The sequence below is a fragment of the Etheostoma spectabile genome, chromosome 3 (genome assembly GCF_008692095.1).
Source record: "Etheostoma spectabile isolate EspeVRDwgs_2016 chromosome 3, UIUC_Espe_1.0, whole genome shotgun sequence".
Classification (NCBI taxonomy): domain Eukaryota; kingdom Metazoa; phylum Chordata; class Actinopteri; order Perciformes; family Percidae; genus Etheostoma; species Etheostoma spectabile.
This window is the reverse complement of record NC_045735.1, coordinates 7,483,840-7,507,025: the sequence shown is the minus strand read 5'-3', so window position 1 is coordinate 7,507,025 and position 23,186 is coordinate 7,483,840. Positions and strand designations below refer to the sequence as shown.

The 23,186-nt window shown below is 40.9% G+C and overlaps 3 protein-coding genes across 4 annotated transcripts in view; 1 reads left to right on the top strand and 2 right to left on the bottom strand.

The window, feature by feature from the left end:
• The window catches only part of pcsk7 (proprotein convertase subtilisin/kexin type 7), a 15,102-nt gene extending 2,501 nt beyond the window's left edge, over window positions 1–12,601 (top strand). The window contains exons 3-17 of the mRNA XM_032506516.1: window positions 307–543; window positions 1,877–2,011; window positions 2,215–2,380; window positions 2,510–2,600; window positions 2,839–2,893; window positions 3,026–3,164; window positions 3,260–3,360; window positions 4,999–5,166; window positions 5,447–5,551; window positions 5,672–5,774; window positions 9,668–9,824; window positions 10,021–10,115; window positions 10,279–10,384; window positions 10,665–10,782; window positions 11,614–12,601. Of these exons, the coding sequence (XP_032362407.1) occupies window positions 307–543; window positions 1,877–2,011; window positions 2,215–2,380; window positions 2,510–2,600; window positions 2,839–2,893; window positions 3,026–3,164; window positions 3,260–3,360; window positions 4,999–5,166; window positions 5,447–5,551; window positions 5,672–5,774; window positions 9,668–9,824; window positions 10,021–10,115; window positions 10,279–10,384; window positions 10,665–10,782; window positions 11,614–11,871 (2,034 nt within the window). The 3' untranslated portion in view covers window positions 11,872–12,601. The remainder of the gene's footprint in view (window positions 1–306; window positions 544–1,876; window positions 2,012–2,214; window positions 2,381–2,509; window positions 2,601–2,838; window positions 2,894–3,025; window positions 3,165–3,259; window positions 3,361–4,998; window positions 5,167–5,446; window positions 5,552–5,671; window positions 5,775–9,667; window positions 9,825–10,020; window positions 10,116–10,278; window positions 10,385–10,664; window positions 10,783–11,613) is intronic.
• A 453-nt stretch (window positions 12,602–13,054) lies between these two features.
• Window positions 13,055–19,904, bottom strand: tagln (transgelin). 2 transcript variants are annotated; one of them, XM_032506558.1, is made up of 6 exons: window positions 19,640–19,834; window positions 15,584–15,626; window positions 14,542–14,730; window positions 14,220–14,391; window positions 13,936–14,038; window positions 13,055–13,813 (listed from the first exon to the last, which is right to left on the bottom strand). In XM_032506558.1, exons 2-6 carry the CDS (start codon window positions 15,593–15,595, stop codon window positions 13,675–13,677), a joined length of 615 nt encoding a protein of 204 aa, XP_032362449.1. In that variant the 5' UTR covers window positions 15,596–15,626; window positions 19,640–19,834; the 3' UTR covers window positions 13,055–13,674. The 2 variants fall into 2 exon arrangements, with proteins under 2 accessions (XP_032362449.1, XP_032362458.1); XM_032506567.1 differs by lacking the exon at window positions 15,584–15,626 and having other exon boundaries at window positions 19,640–19,904.
• Window positions 19,905–22,626: 2,722 nt separating this feature from the next.
• cbln18 (cerebellin 18) overlaps window positions 22,627–23,186 on the bottom strand; it is a 3,082-nt gene continuing 2,522 nt past the window's right edge. Inside the window, exon 7 of the mRNA XM_032506544.1 lies at window positions 22,627–23,105. Within this exon, the coding sequence (XP_032362435.1) occupies window positions 22,956–23,105 (150 nt within the window). The 3' untranslated portion in view covers window positions 22,627–22,955. The remainder of the gene's footprint in view (window positions 23,106–23,186) is intronic.

The window sequence follows — 23,186 nt, the reverse complement described above, 5'->3', positions numbered from 1 at the left end:
GGGGGAGTACTTTGGTATTGTTGTTTTCCTTACTTCAGCATTTTCTTTCTCCAACTATGCCACTGTCATTAAGGTTTTAAAACTCAGTATACTGTTTGTTTTCAGTTTTTTTTCTTCATGTTTAATGCTCCCCATATGTATCCTATTTTCTGCAGCAACCCCATTTCTCTGCAGGGAACAATGTTTCATCTCACCTGTTTTAAAGTTGCCTAGGTCAGGGAAAAAAATTGACCTAAAAATTGCCCACTTTTAGAAGTATTGTCAAAGTTTAATTTGTACTTATCATCAGTATTCTCTCTATCCCAGGTAGCAGAGCAGGCTGGGCTGAAAAACCAGGGTCAGGTTGGACAGCTAGAAGGCCACTACTTGCTGTGTTCTGTCAAGCCTGCATCTGCGGCTAGTATTTGGAGCAAGAGTGTCTGGCCTGGGGACGTCCTGGCCGCCCACCCTCATGTCCTATGGTACTCCCAGGAGAGAGTTCTGAGCCGTTCTAAGAGATCGATGGCCTTCAATGATCCCAACTACCCTAAACAGTGGCACCTGGTGAGAATCTAGACTATTGTGTATGTTGCTGTGACTCAGGAGGTAGTCCTTGAGCAAGACTTTGACTCTAAACCCCAAGTTGGTCCCGATGGGCAGGCCAGTGCTTTGCATAGCAGCTCCACCACCATCCATGAATGTGTGTGTGAATTGGAAAGGGCTTAATCCTGTAAGGTAGAAAAGTGCTATATTAATGCAGTCCACTTGCCATTTTTTACCAACTTGTTCACTCACTAGTTGCCTAGTAGTCAGACTTACCTTAGATCCGTGCCTAAAATGAACTTGACTTCATTGTTTGATCGTTTTTGTTTCAACATTAGCACTTTATGGAGAACCAGTCTTACAGGCAGCCAATAAGGAGCCTGTTTTACACCAACTTGTTCTTTTATCATTGACTTTACCTGTCAATAAGAGCTGGATGGAGTAAGTCAGAAATGTTTTTGCTAATCTCTTAGAAACATGTTAACACCAACATATAGGCCTGTTTGGAAACCAATATAGCCAGTAGCCATCAGGAGACTGTGACCCCATAAAAGTTCATCAAATGGGCTGTTGTAATGTAAGCTACAGGTCAATACTGTTATTTTTTTACCTATTGTTTCAGCCCCTTAGTATTTACATTTTTGCTAAATTGGCACCGTTAAAAGTCTGCTGACATAGCTTGCCACTCATGGATAATGATATCTTCTGGGAGTGTATGATATTAATTTGTTAATAACACCTCAATCAGGATGCAAAGTACAATACGAGTATATACAGTCACACCTGATATTTCCCATTTCCATTTAACAACGCATCCTGTATGCATAAAGGGCTTGGTGAAGTGGAATACACATGTGAGAGTTGTGGTAATTAATCATTATCGAAAGAGAGAAATGGTTTGTTTATCCACCCCATGATTTGGATACAGTTCCAAAATGAATGGACTCTTACAGAAAGTCAAACATGACCTCCTTGGCGGAAGTAATAATAATAACTTCTCTAAATATCAGACAACCTTATAGACATCTTAAAACAAGATAATAAAAAAGAATGGTGGTTAGTGTTAAGGTTTGGGGGAATAAAACAATTTAGGATTAGTGTTACATTACTTAATGTGCCACCTGGTTGCACAATGTGTTTCCTGTAGGTACAAAAACAGCAGACAACCAAAGTGCAATCCAAGTAAATACTCCATAGTGATACCTAGGCTAGTCAGTTCTGTCCAAAAAGTAGAGGTGGGAGAAGCCTGCACTTTTGGAACCCTCACCTCACTTTAACTTTGTTGACTTGCTTTTTAAATCCTGTACTTATTCTCCCCCTTATTATCCTTTTGTTACTCTTCTTGTTCTTGCAGCACAATTACCTTAATAAGGGTATGGACATCAATGTAACAGGGGTGTGGGAGCGCAACATCACTGGCCAAGGGGTCACAGTGGTGGTGGTAGATGACGGGGTGGAGCACACCCACCAGGACATCCAGCCTAACTATGTAAGTCAAAACTAACAGAACTGTGAGCTATTAGTCCTGCTGTCATGGCTAAACATTTTGCAATAAATGAAGGAAAGAAGCCATTTCAGTGATTGTGTTGTGAAAGTGTCTCTACTGCACCAAGTCTTCATATAATCACAACATTACCAGTAGATCGTAAACCAGACACTCATTGTTCAACGATCATTTCTCAACCCTCTCAGAGTGCAGAGGGCAGTTACGACCTAAACTCCAATGACCCCGACCCAATGCCTCACCCAGACATCCAAAGCGACAACCACCACGGTACACGATGTGCTGGAGAGATTGCAGCCGCTCCCAACAACAGCTTCTGTGCTGTTGGGGTGGCCTATGGCAGCAAGGTTGCAGGTACAGACAATTCTGAATTTGAAACTTGAATGTCCCAGTGTTAAGAATCACTCAGAAAGAAGCTAAGATTTTAGGTAAATGTATGGGCTGAAACATCTCTTGCTTGTTGTTGTTGTTGTTTGTGTTCAGGTATCAGAGTCTTGGACGGCCCGCTGACGGACAGCCTTGAGGCCATAGCGTTCAACAAGCACTACCAGGTCAACGACATCTACAGCTGCAGGTAACAAACACGTCTCTCTCTGGTCCTATTAGGGTTTTCCATTGTGAATATGGCTTTTATAAACCATAAAATACCACCGATGTCCATGTGTCTCTTGTTTCCACAAGCTTTTGTTTGCTCTCTTGCAATTCATTTATTAGCATTTTTTATGTCTGTATTTCCATGTATTTTTCTATGCCATAATATCATATTTTACAAGTCTTGCTGGGATTCTGATATAGACTCTTGTATCCTCTAGTTGGGGTCCAGATGATGACGGACACACTGTGGATGGACCCCATCCCCTAGGCAAGGTAAAAGAAAGACTGTTTGTGTGAAGTATTGATTTTGTCCTGCAGGGGGCAGTACACTGCAACAGCTCAATTACAGAGAAGTATGCATGAAGAAAGACCTTTAATCACAGCATGACTTTTTTTCCTCGACAGGCGGCGCTGCAGCACGGAGTGATTGCAGGCAGACAAGGTTTCGGCAGCATCTTTGTGGTTGCCAGTGGCAATGGAGGGCAATACGATGATAACTGCAACTTTGACGGCTATGCCAACTCCATCTACACCATAACAATCGGTAAGACACTCAGGCCCTCAGGCGTGTGTACACTTGTGTTTGGGGTGTGGACATGTGTGCATTGGGCCATAACTATAAATAATTAAATTTTGCAGGAGCAGTCGACGAGAAAGGCACGATGCCCTTCTATGCTGAAGAGTGTGCGTCAATGCTGGCTGTCACTTTCAGCAGCGGGGGAAGCAAGCGGAGGAGCATTGTAGGTCTTACTGGAAAACACACACACACACACACACACACACACACACACACACGCACAAAGGATGACGAGACCAGAGAACGGAGAATAGATGAGTAATTTCATAAGAAACCGGAAAGCAGGGAGTCATTTATGAGCTACTTGAAGGTGGACAAAATCTTGTAAAAGCACAGCTCCACATAAGGAGGAGCAGAAACTATTTTCATCTGAAACAATGACGGCTGATGACAGCAGTAAGGGCCCATCAAAGGCACTGACCTTTATTTCCCACTGTTTGCGGGTGTCACCATGGCAACAGTTTGGCCCAGGGATGTCAGCGCATGGGGGAGAAGAGTTTAGCCAGGATTGTCTCTCTCTGGAGAAGACTGATCCACCACTGACCACAGCATACTCACAGCCCAAGTGCTTACCACACACTGCCCACTGTAATTATTCTGAAGAACCCATTTAGTCTCCCAAGAACAGCTGCCTTCACAAATGCATCACAGTGTTTTGAGTCTGACAGTGTAGCTGATGGCAGCTTGTGCGCCTAATTTTTCAAATTATTCTGCTAATTTATTGACTTCATTCTACTCATACTGATTCATCAATTATTCTGGATTTATGTAAGGCCTGAGAAATAGCTGTGGCTAACCAAAAGATGACACAGGATTATATATTCTAGATTCAGCCATTTACCTTAAGAGAATCAGGGTTTCTTGTTGAATATAAAGTCGCATGTGGAAATTATTAACACAAATGCGTTAAATGTTGTTGAGTTACAGAACAATGCCTTTTTTTAAAAAGAAGTCCCAGGGAACCTGCCAACAGGTCCTTTTTTTAGTAATATCCCCAACGACAACCACATGCCGAGAATAAAAAACAACACACCTTCAACGTTCTGCATGTGTTGCATTAGGTCACGGCAGTTTCCTGCAGCGTCGCTATGGCGACCAGCCATGCTCGCCTCACGCATGAGGCTGTACTAAATGCGAAATGCAAAAAGGAGGACGGGGAGCCGACCTAAGTAGAGCTGGTACCAGCAGCGAGTATCGGACTATAATAGGCAAAAAACAAAAGAACCATACATACAGTATATTACGCAAATGTTTTATTGACTGTCAGTTATAAACAATGAGCATAGTGTTAGTAAAACGTATTTTAAAAACAGAGAAGAAAATCCTATCCAAATGTCAAATGTACTTAGAGTTGTGAAAAGAGGTACTTTTTGGTGATCTGTTGGATTATTTGTATTATGGTAGTGAAATATTACCACATACTTCTGAGAATAGTACTAAAGCGTCAGAAAAAAACTGTATCTTGGTCCTTAGGGCTTTAAAGGACTGTCATACATTCCTCATTTATTCCATCAACTGTACACAAACAGCGCTGAACTCTGGTCTCCTGCAGTAAATATGTCTCTAGGACACTGGCGCCTGATGAAGTGTTCTTTGCTAGCTGTTAGTGTAGGTGGAGAACCTTCCTGCTCAAGGATAGTTTGTGTTGAATATAAAGGGTTAAAAAAGGTCTGTGCATACTTGCATATGTGAGTGCTACTTTGTTTGACCTGCTGCCAGAGCTGTTTGCACTTTGTTTGTACTGTGCATGAATTACCATGGTTGTATCCTCCCCACCCAGCCCATCTATCTTTCCCCGCAGGTGACGTCAGATTGGTCGATGCGGAAGGGGACAGGCTGTACAGATGGCCACACCGGCACGTCTGCCGCCGCCCCCCTGGCGGCCGGAATGGTGGCCCTCATGCTGCAGGTCCGTCCCTGTCTCAGTTGGAGGGACGTGCAGCACATCATTACCTTTACCGCCACCAAGGTAAGCCAGATGAAACGTTGCAGCAGAGAAACAAAGCAAAGTAACTGCAACTTTACCAAAATGAAGACTAAAATACATAACCATGTTGGTACAAACATTTACCTGCCAAGTGTTGAATAGCCCTCTGAGGTTCACTCGCCAAACAGAAAATTTAGTTTAAGTGTTCATTTTGGACCCTGCCAGCATCTCTAAAGATCATTAATACAAATTATTAGTAAATTGTTGCATTAAAAACAAAAAAGTAAACTTTGTGTGTGTGTGTCTATATTTGTTATAACAGTGTGATAACAGTGCAGACTGGAGGGTGAACGGAGCTGGTTTTCACCACAGCCACCAGCATGGCTTTGGTCTGCTCAATGCTTGGAGACTTGTCAATGCTGCCAAGGTACATGCATAAATTATACACACGCAGACTGCAACCAACAGCTATTTTCACGTTGAATTAATTTAAACGTGAAAATCGAAGTGACCACAGGAACCCTAAGTTTCTTCTCTTCTCTCTCAGGTATGGGAGTCAGTGCCGTTTCTCGTGTCATATCAGAGCTCAGTTATAAAGGAGGAAGAGCCCATCTCAATTTATTCCAACGAGCTGATCCGCATCTGGAAAGGTACCTCTGTCTGCTCCTCTCTCACTCTCTCAGCTCTCTATTGGACAGCTGCCTGTAGAGTTTACATTCTGTGCTATGTACTTGACTCCCTTCCTCCCTCCCTCTCTCTCTCTCTCCCTGTCTGCCTATTCCTCCGCCAGTCTGCCTTTCCATATTAGGTAATGTTCTCTTGTTTGTGAGTTTCTGCGTCCACATTGAATTACTGGGGGAGATTTTTCCAGGTTGCCTCCAATCCCCCCCCCCCCATACTTTTTTTCTTATTTTTTTTCCCAATTTGTTTTTGTACTTTAAAACTTTCCCTAATCCAGTAGCTTTTGTCCCTTTTTTGCACTTCTCATTGTTCTGATTCTGTCATATTTGACTGTATGTGTGTGTGTGCGCGCGTTCGTGTGCGTGTGTGCATGCGTGATCTGTCTCTTTCCCCCCTCACACACATTTTCACACATTCTCATGGTGACCTCATTGTTGTAGAAACTTTTCCTTCTCCCTAGTCTCTTTTTCTCTCCTTGCTCAAACTGTGTGCGTGCGTGCGTGCGTGCGTGTGTGTGTGTGTGCATTCTCATGAAACAGGACTTTCTACACGTTTTGCCATTTAATCTGTCTGCCTGTCACACTACTCAGCAGTGTTTGTTGTTGTAGTTTCTATGTGTTTTGGCTGCCTTATTGGCTAATGCACTGCCCCTTAAGCATTTCAGCTGCTGGCAACCATGTGAACACAGTCACTGCGAATGGGTGTTTGTGTGTTTATACATGCGCCCGGTGACTGGCTTTGTCCTAATAATAAAAACCCGTCACATCCCCTCGGTACTCTCAATCCACCTCAGGGTGAAATGTGTTAAGTTGTTTTAATAAATTATGTTGTGCGTGTGCGTATGTGTGTGCGTTCTGGGTTTTTCGGAAGTATAGGTAAAAAATACTGCAATTAAAAATAAGTTCCTCAAAAATGTGACATGTTCAGCCCTTATCTGGAATTTGTTCTGAAAAAGGGAAAGAACATGAGAGAGGACAAAATGTACATCTACAGTGAGCACTAAATCTTTCCATCCATGTTGTCAATGCATGCTTGAAGTTATGGTACCATATAAAAATTGATTGGATCTTTGTGCATTTTGGCATATTTGTACATATCTTTTTTTCTTCTTGTTGTGTTTTTCCTCTTTCAGTCTTAAAATGACAGTAATTTGAAACTGCTGCATGCGACCACATTTTTAAGGTGGATGATTATTAATTTGAACCTTGGACAGCTCAAGTAATACAAAATCATTAAAACATGTCAGCCTTTCTCTGATGCAGAGTTTAATGTGGTCTGTAAGACCCCCAGGCATCAACTTTCCGTGCCTTTCAGTAAATTCTAAGAGTCATCATTAGTAGCAGTAGTGCAGAGCTTATAGTATTTTCCAGCATATTGCCCCAAGATATGTCTTTATTCTCTCATCTCTGATCCTAGACAGGTTCTTCTGTTGCTTGGACAATAGTTTGGAGTATATTACTGATACCATCCCCCCACAGGGATGAATGTTTATCCAGTGGATATTTTCTTACTTTAAAAACTCTGGATACAAATTCTACCACAATGGTGCAAATGTGAGAAAACGTATTGAATACATGACTTTTAATCATGAGTTTTCAACATGCATACTAAGCTCCACATACAACCATAGTGTTTTGTTATGGCACAGCATCAGTGTTAGAAATGCATCCCCACCAAATCCTTTTCTTTCCCCTTGTCTATCTCTATTTCTGTTCTTTATTTGATATTTCACTTATCTTTTCTCAATCCCGGCCCTCTTTCCTTTTCCTCTTCCACTCCACACTCAGCATCTACTAATTTCACATTCACTGGACTCACCCTCTCTTGTCCATTTTTCTTCAACTCCTGAGCAGCTCTCCCCTCCCTCTTTCTCTACATCTGTCCCCTGACTCTTTCATTCCACACCTCTGTTTACACTCCTTGCTCCCTGGTCACTTTGCAACCCTCCCTGCCCTGAGGTTGTGTGCAGCCCTACATGGTCAGAGAGCACCACGGCTCATTAGTCGTCAGAACCCGGGAAATACCAGGAAATTACCAAACACTTGCAGTGGGAGGGCGGAAGGTGGTCAGGAAGACTGACTGATATTTCAAGGAAAGTAGAGAAAAATACCCGGTCACATTAGTATGTGTACTTGAGTCGTGTAACACACATGTAGTCGTGTAAAAGTAAGATGAGTGTAACAAATTAAGTTCTTCAGTGTTTTCTTTAGAATTAATTTTAGTAGTGGGGGCAAGTCTGTCCAAACAACAACGTTTCCAAATGTTTGATATCGGGACGATGAGCTGACAGAACTGACATGTTGAACGTTATTCAATTAGAACGGACCCACCGCAGTGAGGTTTTTTGGTGAAGCTGTTCCACTCGGGAAAAAACAAACGTTTTGAAAAAAATCTACATCAACACAACAGTGTGTGGATTTAAACTGGCTGGCCCAATAACCTCTGAATAGTTGTACTTGTTGTTAAATTGCAATGTGAGCGGCAGCCAAAGATGGGGTGCATTATGTTGGCAGGATAATTTAAAAGGCAACTGCGACTACAGTGTGCGTCTGCCCTATTTCTGATACTGTGGCGGCAAAATTTTTTATTTTTATTTTTTTATTATTTTTTTTATTTTAAATACATGAATAAATAACTAAATAAATATGCCTTTGAAATACATCATGATGTAAATAAATGAGGCAATAAATACATAAACAATGAAATAAAGGTTAAATATATTAAAAAGTTTTACTTTAATTATTTCATGGTACTTTTATTTCATAAGTACACAGTTATTTATTTCAAGAGACTTTTATTTCATAAATCCACATTTATTTCCGTGAACTTTTATTTCTTAATGCCACATTTATTTATTTCACTCTCTATTTACTGCCAGTTCTTGAATGCAAATCAGGGGGCGTGGTTATCTCACGTTCAGAACAGAGCCGGCAAAAAAAAGGCTTGCTAAGTGAGAGTGCACCGCGAGCGGCCGGTCTATGGTCGTGGTGCACTCTCACATAGCAAGTATTTGTAGCATGTGTTTATGTATTCATTAATTTATTTATGTTTTTGTTAATTTATTTATTATTTAATAAAACGGCATTCCATAAGATGTTGCTACGGTGGGCTGCCACTACAAAGTCAACATAGAAGAAACACTGTTCTTATAGTATCATATTTTAACTATAACCTGTTTTTTTAATGATAATTGTTATTGTGTGATCAATACAGTTTTGTCTTATTACTCTGAATACATTTCTTAAATGGTATTTGCAGGTCATTATAAGTCTTAAATTTAAACCTACGTAGTGTGTATGTTACTAGGGAGTTCATCATCTCATAATAGACAAGCATCACTTTCAGCAAAAACTTAAATGAATTAATACTTTTTAATTGGTTGATCCATCCATCCATTTTATGTTTCTCATCTTGGACCAGGTCCCATTACTTAAATTAATATATATTTATGGAATTATTATAAGAAGTGATTTAACAAATAATTCCCGACCATAACATTCATAACATCCCTACTGGTTGTGGTAGATTGTTAGACAGATATTACATTTCATTCTATGCATGATTAAAGGTCTCTACCATGCTTAAATGTAACTTGTGACTGCATAATTATGTTTTCACATATTATAACGTTTGTTATCATGAACGGTCAAATGTTTCCATATACAGGCCCATGACTACGCTCATCAATCCAAGAAATTGTCTTTCTCACACACACACACACACACACACACACACACACACACACACACACACACACACACACACACACACACACACACACACACACACACACACACACACACACACACACACACACACACACACTCTCTCTCTCTCTAAGCTGCTCTCTCCTCTCCCTTAGTCTCTGCAGCTGAACTGAGACAGTCTGGAATGGAGACACTAGAACATGTGGCTGTTACCATTACATTAACCCACCCTTGCCGTGGCAACGTGGAGATTGTGTTGGTCTGCCCCAGCGGTATGACATCAGTCATTGGGGCGCGCCGGGCCATCGATAGGTACAAACCCATGCATTGGTATCTTTTTGAAAACAGTCAAATTGTGTGCAAAGTGTAATCAGTGTCTCAATTAAATAATGAATTAGGTAGTATAGACAAGCAAGACAATCAGCAATGATCATATACTATAACAGTACCTCAGATGTATAGTGATATGACTGCAGTCTAATTAAGTCTGTCTGTGTTTTGCAAACAGAGACTCAGCAGGCTACCAGGACTGGACTTTCTCCACTGTGCGCTGCTGGGGAGAGAGCGCTAAAGGCCTGTACACCCTCAAGATATCTGACCACAGTAAGACACTGCTCTCACACCGACTCAAACACTATGTGGTGTCAGCATTTGGAATGTTTTTTCAGGAGTGGAAACTTTCTGTCTCTTGTATGGTAGTCATTATTTATGTTGTTTGAGTACAGTACCTATCCTGCCACACTGACCGTTCTCTGTGCTCCTGTAGAGGAGAAATCACTTGAGAAGTGTGCCGCTGCGGGAGTGTTGAAGAAGTCGCAGTTGACCTTGTATGGTTCCTCAATGAGCTCCAGCGAGGTCCAGGACAGACGGAGGTAAGACCTCGCTGCCAGTGTTGAGATCATCTGTTGTTGAGTGCCCGTTTTGATATTGGATTTGTGTTTTATTCGCATTTTAATTATTTGTAGCAGTTTTTAAATTTTTAGTTAGTTTTTAGTTGTTTTTAGAAATATAATATATTAGTAGTTTTTCATCCTCATTTCTGAATTGATTCAAATACATGTCACCTTGACTGGCTCAGTGTTTTGACTGATATGAAAGCTTGAAAGATGTTTTGCGTGTTGATTGGCTGTGCATTGATTTATTGATTGACAGGCTGGTGGAGGAGGCTATGAGTGGCAAGTATCTGGATAGCAGCTTCTCTTTGCCCTGCCCTCCAGGCCTGGACATCCCTCCAGAGATCATCAGCCCCTTCACCTCCAACAGCCTCAAGGTGTCTCTCTGTCCTCTCTGTTTTTCTTGGGCTTTTTTGTCTACTCTTATCTAATGTATATTGGAACCCAGACTGCCAATACCTTAAGAAGATCAACATTAAAGGGATTTTTCCATTTCTAGGCAATTCAAAAATGTTCTACTCATTCAGAGTAAACAAAGCTAAAGTATGATTTTTTTTTTTTATATGTAGCTGTATGCAGTATGGAGGACTGCTGCATGGAGGTTTTAGCCTACTTAAGCTCAATTACAGGGTACTTTGGACTTGTCAGCCTAACATTACTTTTTTTCAACAGATGCTTTAGTAAGAACAGAAACATTCCTGGCCAGTTTAAAACAGCTGTTGATGATCTCTCACTTGCCTTAAACTAAACAAACTTATTGGATCGGTGGGAAATGAGGGAAAGATGCGTCTAGCAGGAAATTCTGCCTGCCAGTTACTATTTGTGGTGAAAAAAATAATAATTCTCACCTTAACACAGGAAGGGGATCTGAAATCCGACATTAATGACTGTGTTAAAAAATGCTATGTTAATTGCAAAATTTGCACCATCCATGCATCTTTGCAGACGTATTAATGTGTATTTGCTTTTAGCGAAGATGCTAATTAATTCCATAGACATCCAGTAATAGATCCCATCTATGCAGCCAAACCAGGAAGGATACTAACACTAAGGTCACGGAGTGGCTGTTTGTATGCATTCTTGCTTTTTGGCTTCTTCTTCATCCACGCATGCATCCGTCAATGATTTGTAGAACCCAGTGCCTCTGCTTTTGTGATTTACCTCCTCTTTCTATCTATCTCTCTCTCTCCTTTTGTCCTCACCTCCAGTTTCTGCTGTTGCTGGGCTGCTTTGCTCTTTTCTGGTCCCTCTACTACACCCTGGAAGTAACACTTGCCCACCTGGACCTCAGGGGCCTTCTGGGAGGTCACCGGGCCAGGAGAGGGCACCGAGGGAGAGGAGTGGAGGAGGCGGTTGAGGAGGAGGATGGAGAGGAAGATGAGCGGGACTCAGTGGTGGAGTTGCAAACAGTGTTGGACTTTGAGACCAAAGCGCCGCTTTTAAATGGAGAGCGGCTGGCAACATAGTACTGAGACAGATGAAGACTTTTTACTGTCTATGCTCATGGGATGTCTCAGGCTTCCACTCTCTCCACCCCACCCACCCAGCCTCCAGTCAACCTTATCTGTGGTGGGGGGGGGGTCATAGTGCAGACTGAAGAGTGGACTCTTTTCTCCTTTACTGTCTGCACTACCAACATTCCATTTATTAAAGTAGGTGTGTGTGTGTGTGTGTGTGTGTGTGTGTGTGTGTGTGTGTGTGTGTGTGTGTGTGTGTGTGTGTGTGTGTGTGTGTGTGTGTGTGTGTGTGTGTGTGTGTGTGTGTGTGTGTGTGTGTGTGTGTGTGTGTGTGTGTGTGTGTGTGTGTGTGTGTGTGTGTGTGTGTGTGCGCGACATGAGATGGTGTGCTTGTTATGGGCACGCTCTTCGATGAAAAAGTGATCTTGAGGTTCTAAGAGAGAATGATGTATTTTCTGAGGGTTTATTTGGTTTGTCTGGGGGTTATCAACCAACTACTGATTAAAACTTGAAGTGGGATTTTCAAGTGTGGGATTTGTATATGTATTTTTTTATGAAGTGTAATATATATGCAATATGTGCCTGCTGTACAGATATATATTAAGTGTGTTTATTGATTTTATACAATACAAAAAGTTCTAATTTTTTAATGGAAAGAAGTGTTTGGAGTGAAGTTGAAAGTTGCGTTTTGCTGTTGAAGTCACAGGTGATCTGAAGGATAATAAAAGACTTGACAGAATATCCTGGTTTTTGAAACGGTTACACACAAAATCACATTCACACATGTGCCTTATGTGCCACCTTGCTTCAGATATAAAATCCCCAAAGTGGCATAACTGCCAGGAGGCAGACATTTACAAAAGTTAAAAGAAAAGGTTCACATTTTGTCAAGTCTGTTAAAACTATGGTAACATGCCCACATGAACATCAAGAGTTATTTTTTGCTGGAGTTACTGCTGTCTGTGACGAGATCTCTTCTTAGCACAACTCCACTGATTGAGATGCAATTTTGCACAAACACTGCGCTGTGGAGTTTTTCCATAATTTCTTTCCATAAAGTTTGTTCTAAGACACACCTGAAAAAAATGATAATTTGAAATATTGGTAGTAAAACAAAGTTCCAGTAAATCGTTGTACTAATTTTTGTATATCCTGGAATGGTCAAACAGAATTAATAATTCAGAATCACAAAGTCAATTCAGAAATGTTTTTCATATTATTTAAAGACAATGTACAAAAATATTGGCACTGATACAGCAGGCGTAGCAATTTGGGGAGTGGTAGGAAGGAACCATAAACAAGGAACAATACTGTAAATGGACTGATGTACTGGTCCGCCACAGGTTGTGTCACCACTCAAATTAGAAAGAACATCCCTTTTGTAAATTACATAAAAAGATTGATATTTGTGTTAGAATCCAGAACCAAAATTGCTGTGTATCAGAGATGAGACATTGGTCAGTTATTTGTAAAAGCAGGGTTTTTTCATATTAGGTAGGAAAAACTCAACTTTTTGCACATCATATTGTTGTTTTGGTCATTTCTAAGGTTCAAACATTCAGTTGTACTGGTCCTGACTGCAGTGGTAGGGTCTAAGCATGGTGAGCTCTGTGATGATCACCAGTGCAAGTATACGTAAGGGGGCTCAGGGCAAGTTCAAAGACCAGGAAGTAGGGGGTACTTGTTAGAAAGAAGCAAATTTCTAAAGCAGAAAATGTTTTACGTTGAAAGAGGAGTGGTAGTTGACCGCTTACAGGCTCTAAGAAGGTGCAAGGGGCTGAAGAGGTTTTGGGTATCTGTGATTCAGTGATTTTACAGGATCTGTCGAGCTCTTCCATAGCTCATGCCCTCCTGACTGGCTCCCTTATTGGTCCCCATCTGTAGGCCAATCACATTTTTGCCAGCCTTCAGCTGGTCTTCGCTGAAGTCTCGCTTGTTCTCCTGAGATTTCCTGCAACCCATCATTGAAAATGTCACTAAATTTGGAGAACTTAACTGCAATGTTCTCTGAATACTTATTTTTATCGGAATAAGTTAAATAAAGCAGTTGACATTTCATGTATTTAGACTCACTTGAAGAACCAGTTTGGGTCGCCACTGTATGTGCCTTCATCCTTAGTGACGGCCAAGCTGCCCAGAGCGGACAGGGTCCTCTGCACTGCCGCCAGGTCTTTAGCTGTCCCCCCACACACACACAAACACACACAGCTAGGATTATTTACCATAGTAACCATCACACTATGATGTTTCTATTCACACAACCAAAGTGATTACACCCAAGACAAATCGTGTCTTCTAGCATTAAATGTTTGCATTAAATGTTTACCGAGGAATGAAGACCATGAAACCCATCTCACCTTCCCAAAGGTCCACAGTCTGGAACATGTCAGTCTTAGTGACGCCATACTTCTCGGCAGCGTTGAGAAACTGGGAGATCTGCTCCATCTGTTTGAAGGCCATGGATGAGCTCTGGATCTTCTTCACGGGTTTCTCTCCGGGGAACAGACTGTTAATCAGTTCACTCAAAACCTGGTGAGACCAGTTGGAGGGACATAGGATGGAGTGTATGGGAAGAGAAGAGGGAGAAAGGAAGGAGAGGCACAAATAAACATCATTAACCTTAGGAAATCTTAACAGCTAGATAAAAAATAAGTAATCAAACAAGTGTGTTGAACTCACACATCCGTCTTTCAGCCAGGCCTGGAAGCCCATTTTGCCTGCCTCTGGCTTTCCCACACCGGAGCCACACTGACGACTGATCCACTCCACCAGGATCTGCTCCAGCTCAGGGTCGTACTTGCTGTCGATCTTGTCCTGAACCGCCCGGCTCAAGCCAAAGGATGGACCCTTGTTAGCCATGCCGACTCCCTGAGAATGTGAAATGGAGGGTGGAAAGATTGAAAAGATTGAGAAGAAGAGGTGAATTGAGAAGATGGATTATACAGTAGAGGTGGATGGGTGAGCGAGGCAGTGTGGGAAAGGAGACAGGGATGAAGTAAAGGAGAGAGAAAAAATATGTTATTTTTTATAGTTATCTCTGGAAAAAGTATGAATTCGAAGTAACTGTGATAATGGGAAGTTGAATTTTTACTGGTATTATCCTGACAAATTACAGCAGACTGTGTATCCATGACAATTCCATTATGCCTACCTTTTAGTCCAAAATTGTTGTTTTTAGGTGGCAAACAATATTTTACGTACACATTGCAGTCAAACTTGGATGTAGCCTGTATGCACAAACATGCACAGGTGTGGGAATAATCTAGAGGAAGGCATTTGCTTTCAAACGCACTGGTTCCATACATATATTTACATATTGTGCTGTATATTACATACACCAAAGCGTGTAAAAAAAAAAGCGTGTATGTAAGCGAAAATGGCCAGCACTTAACTTCTTAACAGCGTTGTGTCTCCTAATACACACCATTTAGCCCTATCAGGACCTGCTCTGTCCGAGGCAAAGTGGTGTGCAATGGGAGCTTCTTATCAGGCAGCTTTTTTTGCATGTATTATCCTATTACACACACACACACACACACACACACACACACACACACACACACACTATCTCTCTCTCTCTCTCTCTCTCTCTCTCTCTCTCGGTCTTGCTCTCTCTTTCAACACATAAGTATATCATTGCCAGCACTTTTTTGCCTCTTATTGCCTTTGGGCCAGCAGCCAAGTGCAAACCCATATCAAAGTGCTGTCTGCACTGTCCAACCTTTGTTGCCATCTTGATGTCAGGCCACTTCAACTTCCTTTTCCTAGGGAGGTTCAAAGTTCAAATGTTAAAGGTTAAACCCAGGAATTGACTGGAGGAGGCTCATCCTTGGCACAGGATGGGAAATGTTGTAACCAAGGGCAACAACAAACCTCAGTGTATGAATAATATGCAATCATTTCCTGTGTTGCTGGGTACATGCAGTCTTTTGCACTGGTCAGAAGACTTTTCCACTGGCTGTAGTATTCGGTGACAGAATGTCAAGATCGGCCAAGACTGGACTGAAGTAAGTCTTTTTAAATGAATCTGTCTACTATATTGCCAATATGCACACCAAGCGGATACACAGACAGAGATGAAAAGTAACAAGTAATGTAGCCAAAATTCAAGTTTGTTTTTCTCCTCCTTCTATACTTCACCTAACTTCTTTCTTTTCTCTTTCTCCATTGTTCCCTTGCATCCTCCCTTCCTTCCTCTTTTCCATGTAATTCATCTTGAACTGATCTGAGGGCATAGCCTACTGTAGATGGAAAGGTTTCATCAGACCTACAATATTGCAAGCTAAGTTGTGAACAAAATGCTGGCGTGTTCTATCCTTTTAAACTAATATGACAAACTTGCTAGCACGAAGTTACCTACATATCCAACAGACAGAAGCAACATTATAGTTAATCTGGAATTTTTGTTTGTGTCCACCTGGTAAAACCAGGTCTAATAGCCCTCAGGATAGTATCTGGCATAATAGCTGTTAAATGCTCCACTGTGTTCACCAGCTAGCCTCTAACTTTGTGTGTCTGCTGTAGTGTGTTTTTCAGAGCATTCTGGGGCCGGAGATGATCTGATGAGAATGATGGGAATGAACCAAAGTAGTAAAGAGTTGGGTCATAACACAAATAGCTGAAAGACCCTCAAATTACCTATGACCTGTATAGTTGATGTACGCTCAATGACAATAATATTGATGACAATAAGTAAAGTCACATTTTTAATCTGGGATTTAGGAGTAGTGGATTATTTTTGCCTTGTGGTAATGGTTAAGAAAGCATTTGTAGCTTGTATGTGTTCCACCACTGCAACTAGATATACTACATGTCTGCACAATAGAGTCTGCATGCCAATGGCATTAATGAATTCCTGCCCAGAGTGTTTCCAACCCTATTTAATGTTCTTGTGGTGCTTTTCCACGCCGCAAGAAACCAAACACACATGCTGGGCAACATGCTCTCTTACATACAACCACAAGTTCAGATACTATATTTAATCTTCATCTGTCTGCCTTTCGCTCTTACTGTTCTGGTACACACACTCATGCATCTTGGTATTCCTACTGACATGCCTCATCATACAATCATTATAACAGAGCAATGTTTGTCTGGTATCCAGTTAACTTGTCTTTTTTCCATTGGCTTCTAGTTCACTGACTCTGACACTCACTGATGTCTGAGTTCTGATTCTGTTCCTAGCCTCTCATAGTAAACTACTCCCTGGACCACAATTGCAAATCACACACACTACACTCTTTGTAGGGGAATAAATAGAAGTTGTTCACCACATTGTGCACTCAATGACTTCTCATGTCTTATGAAGAGAAGAGAAGCACTATTTTCTTTAGTTCTGCATCGTCTGTATGTGTGCATTGCATGACAACCATGCAAACATCACATAATAGTCTAAGAGGTCAAATGAGTCCGTTAGGGCCTGTCCTCTATTTCTGGTATTTATGTGTATCTAGGGACTTGTTGTTATCCTTGGAACCCAGCCCAGGTCCAATAACTCAGTATGATCTGCTAAACAAGCTTCTGTGCTGTCTGGCTGCTTTTCTTTAATATTTAAGGCAGTGTTCACTTTACATAGTATATAAAAACATTTGAATTAGCTGCTAGTACAATTACTACTGGTATTAGCACAAAAGCCACCTCTTCTACTGTTACTGCTGTTCCAACTTGTGCTGCTGCAATGACAACATTTACTACCACAATAGAATCAAACCAATCATGCAGAACATCTATCTATACTATAAATCACTTGTCTAGCCATGTACTAGTACTGCTGTTTGTAGTATTAATTATTTATTTACTGATAGTAATCATAACACTGTGCAGGAGAAAAGAAGTATCACTATGTAAGTCATTAAATGTTTCTAAGATTCAATGAAAAAAGTGTGAAATAAAATAAAAGTAATGACTTTAAATATGAATAATTTACTACAAAAAGGAAAATATGGAGATAAAGTTAAAAAAAAGCCTAGAAAGTTCCTTTAAGACATCCCAAAGTACCTCATCCCACAAACATGACTTCATTACCACCGTCCCTCCATCTCTCTCAGTTGTGTTTTTCCTGCTCTGTTTCTCTATTACCATGGTAAATCCACCTAATGCCAGAACAGGAAACCAGTGGGAGGGCTGTGGCAACTGTGGCAGACTAAGAGGATATGGCGTCATGCGGCCTCGCCTCTTTTACAGTTCATTAGCTAACCACCATATAATGACTTGTTCGCTGTAATTATTCTATCATCGAGGCCAGGGATAGTTCTAAAGCAGCTATAAAGCTTGGCTAGATTAAGTACCAATCATCAGTGTGGATGTCATTGGAGTCCTCTGGAACTCCCTGTTAGCTGATGTACAGTACAGTAGACAACAGGCTCAGGCCTCTTTTGTTACATGGCTCTGGTTTTTGCCAGCTCCACAGAATTTGGTGCTTTGCTTAGACATGCCAGACTGTCATGAGCACTGAAAGCATTTGCTGACAATGCTGCCAAGACCCTCTATGGTTCTGATTATTCTGACAAACTTTATTGCTGCTGTGTGTCTAAGCCCATGCATTTTAACTGACTCTGAAGTGTAAATAGTGTTGTCCAATTCAGCTCAGTGCCAGAGCCCCTGCACTGTTAACACGGATGTGGTTAGTTCCCGGCCTTACATTGTCCTGCTGTGTTTTTGTGTTGCCCCAGGATTGGCAGTGGAGATAGTGTTATCTGCTCCTGTTGCTGCTGCTTAGAAGCTATGCAGCCTACTGGTACTCTCATTATGTTCCTGATGGCCTGGTCTTTTACTGGAATCACTGGGTGTGCAGACATCTTTAACAGCAAGCTTTATCATGTTCATAAAGAGAAGACAAAAGTTTGGAGTGTAAATATGTTGTGTGGATCTACTTCTGCATGTATGTGTCAATGTACAACCTGCCTTTCTGAAATATATTTATACTTGCCAGTTTGTCTATCTGCATTTCTGTGCTCATCAGAAGTGTGATTACCTTTCGAGCATTGTGCATTCACCAGTCTTCCATATGGCAGTGGATCATTTGCTTTTGCAAATAAAATTATGTACTCTGACAGAGATATGCATCACTGTCTGGCTCACCTCTCTACTTCTCTCCTCGCTTCACATGGAAAATATACTAACCCTCAAAAACATCTGAATCATGTTAAGGATAAATAAGACATTCCTCTGTTACAAATAGATTGTTGTGGAAATCCCAGTAAAAGCAGTCAGCAGATCAAAACAGCAATTTTTAACAGATGATTATGATAAAACTGAACAATTGAACAATACTTGATCGATCACATGCAACGTATCTACGTATATAAATTCTGACAGACATCAACACCCACACAGGATTGAATAAAACAGTAAGTCAAACAATAGATATGATACTCACATATACTTTACAGAAACTTTAGGAAACTCAAAACTTAGACATGTTAAACAACCTTCAGTATTATATACATACTGTATGTGATACTATTTGACTCATGGTCAAACGCAGATGCATCTCAACGCGTATATATCTGACCTCTTCTTGGACTGTTAAATGAATACATTGGTTTTTTTTTAAACGACCAAAACGCCTGATAATATCACTTTATACTCAAACACAGAAGATGAAGGCCATATATGCATATTTTTATATGAAACTAGGAAGGCCTCAAAACTACTGACTGACTAGTCTACAAAGCAATGGCCTCTTGCCATCAACCACTTTGTCCTGCTAAGCCTGTCCCAAATCCAGTTCAGGAGCTTTATCCTGGAGAGAGGAATAAACGAAAAGTATACTCACTGTGTGAAGGAATAGGTCAGTTTTCTGCTGGCTACTAGTGCAGCGTGTAGGGCTGAGTATGGATGCTTAAATGAGTGTTTGTATATGCTTCGCAGGGACCTCCCTCTCAGAAAGCCGGCTTAAAAGGAGCAGATGAGGAGAGATGACTTCACTAGTCTACCAAGAGAGTGAGAAAGGGAGGGAGGGAGGGAGGAGAGAGCGTCAAGAAGAAATAGGAGGGAGAGAGGGGAAGGAAAAAAGGAAACTTCATCCTTAAAAGGGCATGGCCTTTCAGCAGCTCCCTGTCTGTGTGTCTCTTCCCCAAGTTAAAAAGCCCAGCCTTATTTGGGTAGAGCTGTTCCATGTAGAGCAGAGACAGCTAACAGCAGCCAGTCAGCGTTGGTTTGGTCAGCAGGAATTCTCCAAATACTTTCACCACATCCCTCCTTGTTCAAAGTGGCAGCAAGATGGTTCAGGAGTGAATGTGGGCTGATGGAAAGGGGGAGAGGGAAGAGTAGAAAGAGAGAGAGAGAGAGAAAGAGATGGGACTTGAAGAAAATAGAGAAAGGGACACTGGATGTGGAAACAAAGAATTATAATGTTGCTTCCATCTCATTGTAGGGTAGGAGCTATGTCAAAAGTGTTTCCACATTTTTGCACACTAAGGAGGGAATGAAAAGAGGAGCAGAGGAGAGGAAGAAAGAGGAGAAGGGATCTGGAGGAGAGGAAGAAGAGAGAGGGGGAAAGGAGGAGAGGAAGAAGCAGGAGTGGGCGAGGAGATGAAGAAAAAGAACATAGGAATCAGGGGGAGAGGAGAGGAAAAAAAGAGAGGAGATGAGAGGGGTAGGGTGGAAGAGGAAGAAGGGGGAGAGGAGAAGAAGAAGGAAGAGGAATAAGAAGAGGAAGAAGGAAGGGAGAAGGGAGAAGAAAGAGGGAAGAGGAAAGAAAAAAAGGAGAGGAAAAGGGAGAGAAGGAGAGGAATAAGAAGTTGAGTAGAAGAAGAAAGAGAGAAGAGGAAGACGGAGAGGAAGGAGGGGAGAGAAGAGGTGGGAGTGAGCAGAAGTCATCATCATTCAGACAGATAACGCCATGTAAGTCCTGGGTCCTCTTCAGTAGCTGTGTGTGTGTACCTCCACCACCATCGTGACATTTCCATCACTTCCATTTCATCACCTTTTGGCAGCATTCCTGCTTGAATATAAGAGGTGTTGATCTGCAGTTGGCTTCGCTCCCTCAGTGGAAAGCTGAAGACAGATCACACTCAGGATGCAAAGCTCACATGTATCCACTTTTACTTAAACACATTTGTGGGCTTCATAGACAACACAGAAACAAAGCAAATGTCTTAATGAAAGCATTTAGTTTTCTTTTGACCTCAAAAACTTGTCTGTATTGATGGCCTTTTGCCTAATCAAAGCAGAATTTCTTTATATCATAAAAACTATCTGGCCAAATGTTATCTTGTGAGCATAAGAAAAAAAAAAATTAAAATCTATTTGGTCTTATCGATCCTAATTGCCTAAATAAAAGCAAATCAAAAAATAAACTGAATGAAGTGTTGTGCAACACACATTACATGTACAATATTTCAATACCATGTCTCTTTTAAGAGAAAGTTTTGTTTGGTTGTTTCTCCAGTGATGGAATTACAAAATGTTAAAATACTCAGCATTTACATCATTGCATCCCTGGGATGTACTTGCTCCACTCGCTACATTGAGAATGACAGGGCTGTGTTCTACTTAAGTGTTTCCATATTATGAAGTTGATTTATGTACTTTTTTTTTTATTTAACTAATTTATTTTTTGTTTCTTCCGTCGCAGACTGAAAACTCATCTTCTCAGATTGCATCTTGGTCCATGAAAATATTTAAAAAAATAAACAATAAATACCTTTATTTAGCTCTTGTTTCTAAAATATAGCAGTTTAAGCAGTTTTGCGTATATATCTTAATGGTTTAATGCACTTTTTTTGTCACTTTGGCTAAAAGCATCAGTGAAATTAATGTAATTTCAAATCAAATATTACAGCCATAGTTGTAGTTACATAATGCACGATTACAATGAGCTATTATGGTGATGATACTCTTGGTAGGCTACTTCTACCAAAGCAAAAGTAGGAATGCAAGTCTTTAGTTTACAATTTTATGCTGAAGTATTGATATTTAATTTACTTTTTTTTATCAACCATTAGATATGTTTGCTGTTAAATTGTATGTAGACCTTCATGTCCTCTTTAAGATGAATTGTAATGTTTTTGGTGATCCCTTCTTCCTTTTCTTCCATGATTATCAACACTAAATTACATAACAATTAGTCTAATACTTTGGTTTATGCTCAGGAAAGCAGTACCTATACTGAGTGTGTTATGCTAGTGAAATAAGTAAATCACCTTAGAACCTTAAAACTATATTTACCAAAATATCAAACTATTCATTTAAAGTAACAACCCTGCCTCCTTTTTACAGGAATTATTGGCCTGTCTAAACTATCATTGTGTGTGTGTGTGTGTGTGTGTGTGTGTGTGTGTGTGTGTGTGTGTGTGTGTGTCGTGGGGGTTTGTGTGGTGTGGGTGTGTGGTGTGTGTGGTGGTGTGTGTGTGTGTGTGCGTGCGTGTGTGCAGAGTGTGTAAGCTGCTCCTACGTCATGTATTTATTCAACTCAGTTAATTTACTTCCAGTAGTCGGCCTGTGGTTTATATTCATTTGTAATAAGCTTCCATGAAAGGCACTTGTTTACACTGTTATAAAATATTTGTCATAGTCCAAATGCTGGCAGCGGCAGCACTGACCCAATTGTTATCATTCCAAAATGATATTAATGCCTGTCACGACTGCCTATATTTCCATTAATGGTTCAGGTGTAATTCTATGTGTGTGTGTGTGTATGTGTGTGTGTGTGTGTGTGTGTGTGTGTGTGTGTGTGTGTGTTTGTAAATGACAAAATAACCTTTGTCATTTACAAATCAAAACAATGTCACACTTTCCTGTTATTGTAGTTGTGGCAGTTTATTCACATGCATGCTCAAATATTTGCTCATATATTTTTTAATGATGCAAATATTTTCAAACATTATACTTGCTGTTTTTATTGCTATGCAAAAATGTAGGTATGCGCAACTTTGAGTTGGATCATAAATTCCTGCATACACAACCACCAGTGTATATGTGTGTACAGTACAACAGTATCTTTCCACTGCAGGGGTTAAACTATGGGGCTTGTCTCATGACGGGTCAAAAGCCTACTTCTGGTGGTGCTGAAATACAGTAGTTTGTTTTAATGAATTGGTGAGGATAAGATAAATGGATTTATTTATGGTCCTGTGGAGTCTAAAAGTTTAGAAGCCAAAGTCAATAGAGTAGGGGGAAGGTTGGGGGTACAGTATGTAACCAGTAAAAATATTATACTCCAAGTATTTGCAGAGCTTCCTTCCGGATGCCAGCTCAACGTAGACCTGATCACCTCTCTGCAGCTCCAGTACCACCACCTGAACGTATACACAGTAAAGAGTGTCAGGTAGCTGTTATTAAACCTGTCAAAATCGTAAGGAAAATGATTCACCCCCCCC